The 9,067-nt window shown below is 40.2% G+C and overlaps 1 protein-coding gene across 2 annotated transcripts in view; it reads left to right on the top strand.

The window, feature by feature from the left end:
- LOC133554648 (sodium-coupled neutral amino acid transporter 3-like) overlaps window positions 1-5,139 on the top strand; it is a 22,190-nt gene extending 17,051 nt beyond the window's left edge. For both annotated transcript variants that reach the window (XM_061903626.1, XM_061903627.1), the window contains exons 12-16: window positions 665-765; window positions 915-1,039; window positions 2,502-2,646; window positions 2,711-2,814; window positions 3,626-5,139. In XM_061903626.1, the coding sequence (XP_061759610.1) occupies window positions 665-765; window positions 915-1,039; window positions 2,502-2,646; window positions 2,711-2,814; window positions 3,626-3,730 (580 nt within the window). In that variant the 3' untranslated portion in view covers window positions 3,731-5,139. The remainder of the gene's footprint in view (window positions 1-664; window positions 766-914; window positions 1,040-2,501; window positions 2,647-2,710; window positions 2,815-3,625) is intronic.
- The last annotated feature ends 3,928 nt before the right edge of the window (window positions 5,140-9,067 follow it).

The following is a 9,067-nucleotide window of genomic DNA, read 5'->3' as shown; positions in this document are numbered from 1 at the left end:
TGCACCCCACGCTTCTAGAAGCAGCTCCCAAAAGTTGGATTAGTTGGATGGGCACTTCTTGCGTACCATACGGTCAAGCTGCTCCCTCAACAGCTCAATGGGGTTCAGATCTGGTGACTGCGCTGGCCACTCCATTACCGATAGAAAGCCAGCTGCCTGCTTCTTCTCTAAATAGTTCTTGCACAATTTGGAGGTGTGTTTTGGGTCATTGTCCTGTTGTAGGATGAAATTGGCTCCAATCAAGCGCTGTCCACTGGGTATGGCATGGCATTGCAAAATGGAGTGATAGCCTTCCTTATTCAGAATCCCTTTTACCCTGTACAAATCTCCCACCTTACCAGCACCAAAGCAACCCCAGACCATCACATTACCTCCACCATGCTTAACAGATGGCGTTAGGCGTTCTTCCAGCATCTTTTCAGTTGTTCTGCGTCTCACAAACGTTCTTCTTTGTGATCCAAACACTCCAAACTTGGAATCATCCGTCCACAACACTTTTTTCCAGCCTTCCTCTGTCCAATGTCTGTGTTCTTTTGTCCATCTTATTCATATCTTAATATACTAGGAGTAGATTCAAGGCAAAAAAGCTTACTGTGCCATTTGGACACCACTACACTCAGCACATACCCTATAATTACATTTCTCGTGTTCTGCTTGCTCTTAGTGCCACCAAGAAGCGTATGCAGAATGTGGCCAACATCTCCATCCTGGCCATGTTCATCATGTACCTGCTAACAGCTCTTTTTGGCTACCTCACCTTCTATGGTACGACTCGAAGGTCACGTTGTTCTGATGCCGGGAACCACACTCTTCCAAATGAATGACTGGCTTGTTGTCACCTTGCTGCTCAAATGTGCATTTTGCATATGGTGAATGAGCAGAGCGTAAAGAAGTGTTTGTTTTTCCCTCCTTAGGTGCCGTGGAGTCGGAGCTGTTGCATACTTACATCCGTGTGGACACCCTGGATGTCCTGATGCTCTGTGTGCGCCTGGCTGTGCTCATGGCGGTCACTCTGACTGTGCCTGTGGTTCTCTTCCCGGTGAAACATTTTAATTCATCATCGCCATTGTTCTGTAGAGCAGGGGTGTCAAAGTCATTTTTATTGAGGGCCATGTTGCAATTATGGCTGTTCTTAGAGGGGCCCTTGCTACAGTGAAAAACATACATGAGTATTATCGTACATTAGCCTTGGTACACATTTTACATAGGTAACTCTTTTCGATTTTTGCTTTTACCAACAGACTGATGGATAGCTTACTTTGAAATTTTAAGTCAAAGTGACAAGCAGATATGATATCAATATTTTTGATTCTCCCCTACTCCAAAGAAAATGCTTGGAACATCTTGTCGCATGATCAGATTATATTAGAATATATGAACTTGGTTGCCGTATATATTTCTGTCAAAATTCTAAGAACAAATACATTTATCTAGAAAGGGTTTTATTATTTCCAGCCTTTCGTAGACTTAAATTATGTGGCTGACCACGTTGAATGATGTGGCGAGCCACGTTAAATAATGTATGAAGAGAATAAACTCAAGGCCGGGGAGCCAGTTCTGGCCCGCCACATCTTTTATTTAGTCCGTCACATCATTTAATGTGGTCCGTCATTTAATCTGGTCCGTCATTTAACGTGGTACGTCATATAATTTGTGTGGTCCATCACGTCATTTAATGTGGTCCGTCATTTAATGTGGTCTGTCATTTAACGTTGTCCGTCACATCATTTAACATGGTTCGTCACGTCATTCAATGTAGTCCATCATTTAACGTTGTCCGTCAAATCAATAAAGTGGTCCGTCACGTCATTTAACGTGGTCCGTCACATCATTTAATGTCGTCCATCACATCATTTAATGTGGTCCGTCACGTCATTTAAAGTGGTCCGTCACATCATTTAATGTCGTCCATCACATCAGTTAATGTGGTCCATCACGTCATTTAACGTGGTCCGTCACATCATTTAATGTCGTCCATCACGTCATTTAACGTGGTCCGTCACATCATTTAATGTCGTCCATCACATCATTTAATGTGGTCCGTACGTCATTTAACGTGGTCCGTCATATCATTTAATGTCGTCCATCACATCATTTATTGTGGTCTGTCACGTCATTTAACGTGGTCCGTCACATCATTTAACGTGGTCCGTCACATCATTTAACGTGGTCCGTCACATCATTTAATGTCGTCCATCACATCATTTAACGTGGTCCGTCACATCATTTAATGTGGTCCGTCACATCATTTAATGTCGTCCGTCACGTCAATTATGGCCCTCTGAGTGCAGCCATAATTACCATGTGGCCCTCAATAGAAACGGGTTTGAAGCACCTGGTTTAGACATACATCGACTACTCACTACAACATCGAAAAAACAGGGCAAAATGTTGGCGATTCATATGAAAATGGGCCGTACGAAAACCGAAGTCACGCCAAATATAGTATTGTCCTTTGAGAAGATGTGACATTTGCCTGCTTTTCTTCCTCCCCTCTGTAGATCCGCAGAGCCATTCTCCAGATCGCATTCCCTGACAAACCTTTTCACTGGGCCAGACACATCGCCATTGCATTCCTACTCCTGTTTTTGGTCAACTTGCTGGTCATCTTTGTGCCCTCAATCCGGGACATTTTTGGACTCATTGGTTAGTGTTTGCAGGACACCAACGTCTCCGCTTCACTGAACTTGACGGTCTTTGTCCTCAATAGGAGCAACATCCGCCCCCAGCCTCATCTTCATCCTGCCTGGAATCTTCTACATACGAATTGTTCCGCCTGAACAAGAACCCTTTTTGTCAAGACCCAAAATTCAGGTACAACTCATCCACACATCCTCCACCGAGTAGACCAGGCCTGGGCAATTATTTTGACTCGAGGGCCACATTTAGAGAAAAAAAAGTGTCTAGGGGCCGGTGTATCTATTTTTAGGAACACTAATACAAAACCTCACCACAATGTCTGATTGAATGCTAAAAACGTTATGACAGACCGCCTTAAAAAACGTAATGGAATTTTACATTTTTCTGCAAACACTGAATATTGACAAAATATGAAAATCAAACCCCTTTTTGATCGACATATTTTACAATCAAGGGAAATGCAACAAAAATGCGACAAAAAGTGAAATATGAACGTGAAGGGTACAAAATAAACCCACCTACAATCTCATACATCTGATATATCACTAAGCTTTAGAACTTTGTTGTGAAAATCTCCTTCCGCGTCTGTGGAAACGCTTCCCACCCACACTGCTTGGTGGTTCGTCTAAACTGCTGTGACTTAGATTACCATCGTAATTAATCAGATGACCACAGTAACTAATTAGATTACCATAGTAACTAATTAGATTACCATAGTAACTGGTATATCATCCGAAAGCGCAGATTCCAACCATTGAAATACTTTGTAGTTGAAGACTTTCGGTCACTAGAAAACATCACTGCACATCTTAATGGCAGCTACACTTTCCATCTAAAAGATCTAAAAAAAAATATTTGCGAATGTCCGGCGGGCGAGATTGAAAAGCTTAACGGGGCGCATGTGGCCCCTTAATTTGCCCAGGTCTGCAGTAGACCTACGATCACTCTTTTCAAGCAAAACATGTTTCCTTCTCTTTCCCTGCAGGCTGCATGCTTTGCCGCTCTGGGATTCATCTTCATGATTGTGAGCTTGTCATTCATATGCATGGACTGGGTTAGTGGAGAGAACCGAGGCGGAGGTGGACACTAGACACCTTGAGTGGCCCGAAGGTCCCAGCAATAACATTGTGTGAACCCAAGCCCTCCCTTTCCCACCCATTAACCCTGATTGTTCTCCAGCAGCCAATCAGCACGTGCTAACTAACATTGACCCCTGAAAGGGTCGCAACAATGGAGGAGAGAACACAGAAGCATTTTCTGACTGAAATCCCGCAATAAGGATCGTGCTTGGGGTAAAAAAAAATATATATATATATATATAAAACATGACTCAGATGGGAATCCCATGATGGAGGATGTGCATGTTCTGTGGAAAAGTTACGCAGACTTCATCATATTTGCAGGATGTCTGGTCAAACTGTTGCAGTTCAAAACAAATACGACATTTAATTTGGCACACAAATGTTGGTGAATAAGTTGATGAATGGTGAGCCAGTGTGGGTTGTTGCCATGGTAACCATTTTCAACACAACGCACCTTTTGTTGACTGACGTGACGGTGTCGTAACCTACTCTGACAGTTGCGTAAACCGTGCAACGTAAAGTGATGCAATTTGTGGGCTTTTGCTGCTATAAATGAAGGTCGACAAACGCTATCGTCTGTTGTCGGCAACCAAACAATGCAGTTACTGTACAGGACAATATTGAGATATGGAGTGTAACGCAGACGCTGTTCAGCAAAACTACAACATGTGACTTTTAACACTGCGTCAGTCACACGGGGTCTTTGCACACTATTTTGTTTTTCATACTCGTAATTCCTTGTTGGCAAATGTTGTCCCCGCCCAGTACGTTCATGACTAGTATAGGGTGTTTGGAGTGGGGTCTAAATATTTTTATGATTTACATCTTTTTGTCCCCATTGATTTTGAACTTGGGCAGCACGGTGGTACAGGGTTTAGTGCATGTGCCTCACAATACAAAGTTCCTGGGTTTGATCCCAACCCCGGGATCTTTCTGTGTGGAGTTTGCATGTTCTCCCGGTACTCCGGCTTCCTCCCACTTCCAAAGACATGCACCTGTGGGATAGGTTGATTGGCAAGACTAAAAAAAATGGCCCTAATGTGTGAATGTGAGTGTGAATGTTGTCTGTCTATGTGTGTTGGCCCTGCGATGAGGTGGCGACTTGTCCATGGTGTACCCCGCCTTTCGCCCAAATGCAGCTGAGATAGGCTCCAGCACACCCCGCAACCCTGGTAGAAAATGGATGAATGGATATCAAAATTGGCAATCTCAGTATAGGTCATCAGGAAAACGATATCGCCGTTTGGGTTGTTCAAAACGCCCTTGGTGACTAACGCAGGGTCAAATGTCAAATAAGTCTGTTCTTTTTTTGTCTGTAAATTTTGACTACAAATATTTTAAGATTGTTTGTTATTCTTGTATGTTGTTAAATTAATTTCACTTGATTCTGTCAATAAAACATGTCTCATTTGTACAACTTCTGACTTGCTGATCTTGAGAGAGTATCAGAGATGTGAATCTTACAACTCACAGTTTGATTCCGAATCTTGGAGTGACGATTTGAATCAGAATCAAATCTCAATTTAATACGAATCTCGACTCAAACCGATGATCGCAATATAAAATCAAAATATTTTCAAAAGATATATGAGGTCCGTGCCCAGAGAGGTAGCATGGATCTGGCCGGAAAAAAAACTTATTTTTAAAAATTGTGAAAACAAAAGTGTGAAAAAAACTGTTACCAATTAAAACAATAACAAATATATTCCTGAATGAAATTCTGACAGTAAAATTGCATTTTTGCCAAAGTAGTGGTCTATTTTTTTAATTATTCATACTATGCAAGCAATTGATAACCTGTGATTAATCATAAATAATCTTCAAGAATGTGATTAATCAGATTTTAAAGATGTATATTTGACAGCACTAAGAACCTTTTTAAAACAGGTTACAGGTAGTTATTTATACTGAGTACCGGTATTTTGGTACCGGTTCCTAAATAGGTCGGTCCATGGGGACCGTGAAGATTCTGGACTAACGATACAGCTATCTGTATTTTTTGTTCCAGCTGACCAAAGTAATTATGACACAATGTCACATTCCGTTCAGATGCCACTGCTACAGTTAAAATCAGCTTTAAGTAATGACAAATAAGGAAGCAACACCACTCAATTTTGTGAGAACAATATTTCCTCAAAGTCACGCACTCTGTGTCAGTTTGAAGTGAACACACTTTACTCACTACCGTGTTTTATCAACTGTCCTCCTAGCAATCCATTAATCCTTATTAATCCTCTCAAAACAGTGAAAAATGATGGTAATATAAATATAATAATCCATAAAGTTGCTATGAAGCAAGATATCATTTACTGTAGCTGACAGGTCTCTGGTTGCCGAATAACGTTACTTCATTGCGCCGCGTTTGCGTGTCATTGTTTGTCATGTGATTTAGTTCGTTTTGTCTCTTGAATACAAATGGAAGTTTGAGCATTACACTAGCTCATTGAGTATTTTTATTCGTACAATTTAGACTACACACACTCACACACATTCTGTAGCTATTAACACTCAGTATGGCTTCCGGTCCGTCACACAAATACGTCCACGTGCAACATAAACACAAATAACTATTCCTATTGTTGCAAACTGCACACCCATATAACATGTTAATTAATTGTATTGATTTATATGATGTATTTGATTTGACATATCATGTAAAAGGTATGTGGTCTGCACATGAATGCCATATATAAATGTTATCTGGGTAATTGTAATGAATAGAAACAGAGTGATGGATCTGTGTGGTCTTTACAAGAAGATGACATAAAACTGTATTTCACCTTGCATTGCACACATAGTTAAAACTTGCTTAAGACTTCAAAAAAACAAGTGTTGATAAAAGACTTCCTTGCTTTTATATGTTACAGTAAATCACATTGGGGGTGTTATGGTTATGGTTTAATTTGTGCTAAAATAAATGCTTATTAAATGCATTTTTTCACATTTTTATCTCCACCAATTACATACAGTACAGATAAGAGTACCGATAAATACCAGTAAGGGTATAAGGGTATCGTACCGATAAAATCTTAACAGTATACATCCCGAGTTACAGGTTGGAAAAGCTCCTCTTGGCTGCTGACATATATGCGCAGTGAATACGCGCGGAGATATCCTAAAAAACACATTTTTAAGAAAAAAATATATAACTTTTTATAAATAAAATACTGACAAAAAATATCATTTCTGTATTGGGCTCTTTATTTTTAAAGGGAAACTGTGCTTTTTTTTTTTTTTTTTAAATTGTGTCTACACGCATCTTGTTTTTATGTGTTATAATTTAGGGTTTGATCTATTCCGCCTACTAAGCCTTTTAAAAAAACATTCAAAAACATCCAACAATGTTTTATAAACATGCTGCAAGTATATATGTAATGTAGTAGCAAGCACATTCATTACATCATGTAATATTTACAGATGTTGGTCATTTTAGTCATAGAACGGCGCATTAATTTCACAGACGCATTGCATCGTTCGCTATTTCCTTTATCATCAACAACAACAACAACTATTATTAATCATGGCAATCTTTGTGGAGCCAACATAAAGTACTTTGGGGCAAAGGATGATCCAAAACCTTATATTTTTAGCCCGAATTTATACAGGATGAGCTGACTGATGGGATGTCCATATCTTCCCATTTGGATGTGAATTAATCATAATCCTCATGCAGATTTTTTTTTTTAAAAGGTGGGTGCAAACAAGCGTCTTTTCATGTCTTTCTTGCGATCTCAGGGTCTAAGTTGAATGTCGAAGTTGACCAACTTCTCGGTTTATGGCCACAATTTTCTACTATACAGGTGAGAGGCATGATTTATAATCTAGAATTAACTTTAACCAACTCTGAGGCAATGCAGCAGCTCACCAGCTCAGTATGTCAACACACAGTAGCTGCATAATCTAAAGTAAAGTACCAATGATTGTCACACACACACTAGGTGTGGTGAAATGTGTCCTCTGCATTTGACCCATCCCCTTGTTCACCCCCTGGGAGGTGAGGGGAGCAGTGGGGAGCAGTGGGGAGCAGCGGTGCCGTGCCCGGGAATCATTTATGGTGATTTAACCCCCAATTCTAACCTTTGATGCTGAGTGCCAAGCAGGGAGGCAATGGGTACCTTTTTTATAGTCTTTGGTATGACTCGGTCGGGGTTTGAACTCATAACCTACCGATCTCAGGGCGGAAACTCTAACCACTAGGCCACGCTCTCTGTGATAACAGCGCCGCTAAAAGAGGTTTCTCTGAGTTTTTTTTTATGTTTTCAGAGGGCTTCATTGTTACCCGTGTATATTACAAATGAGAATGCATAAAATAAGAAAAAAATGCGTGGATTAATCTTAATTAATCCAAATTCCAAAGTGTAATAAATTACACTTTAAAACAAGTGATCTTTTGACAGCACTAATTAAAATATTTATAAAACATGGTATCAAGTTAGAAAATCTCCTACTGGCTGCTGGCATATGACATATAAACTATATTGCCAAAAGTATTTGGCCACCCATCCAAATGATCAGAATCAGGTGTCCTAATCAGTTAACAGGTGTATAAAATCAAGCACTTAAGCATGGAGACTGTTTTTACAAACATTTGTGAAAGAATGGACCGCTCTCAGGAGCTCAGTGACTTCCAGCGTGGAACTGTCAGTGAAATTTGGTGGAGGAGGAATTATGGTGCGGGGTTGTTTTTCAGGAGTTGGACTTGGCTGGAACTTTGAATGCTCCAGGATACCAAAAACATTTTGGAGAATTCCATGCTCCCAACCTTGTGGGAACAGTTTGGAGCGGGCCCCTTTCTCTTGCAACATGACTGTGCAACAGTGGACAAAGCAAGGTTCATAAAGACATTGATAACAGAGTCTGGTGTAGATGAACTTGACTGGCCTGCACAGAGTCCTGACTTGAATCCGATAGAACACCTTTGGGATGAATTAGAACTGAGACTGAGAGCCAAGCCTTTTTGACCAACATCAGTGTGTGACCTCACCAATGCACTTTTGGAAGAATGGTCGAAAATTCCTATAAACACACTCTGCAACCTTGTGGACAGCCTTTCCAGAAGAGTTGAAGCTGTAATAGCTGCAAAAGGTGGACCGACATCATATTGAACCATATGGGTTAGCAATGGGATGGCACTTCAAGTTCATATGTGAGTTAGGCAGGTGGCCAAATACTTTTGGCAATGTAGTGTATGTGCAGCGAGTAGGCAAAGAGATGGCCTAAAAAGTATATTTTTGATTATTGTATAAAAAAAAAATATATATATATATATATATATATATGTATATACATTCGGAAAAAAAAAATCTATTTAGAATCGGAATAAATAGAGGTCACAATTGTATTCA

This window comes from Nerophis ophidion, linkage group LG06 (genome assembly GCF_033978795.1).
Source record: "Nerophis ophidion isolate RoL-2023_Sa linkage group LG06, RoL_Noph_v1.0, whole genome shotgun sequence".
Lineage (NCBI taxonomy): Eukaryota > Metazoa > Chordata > Actinopteri > Syngnathiformes > Syngnathidae > Nerophis > Nerophis ophidion.
The sequence above is the reverse complement of the archived record's forward strand: the minus strand, read 5'-3'. Positions and strand labels throughout refer to the sequence as shown.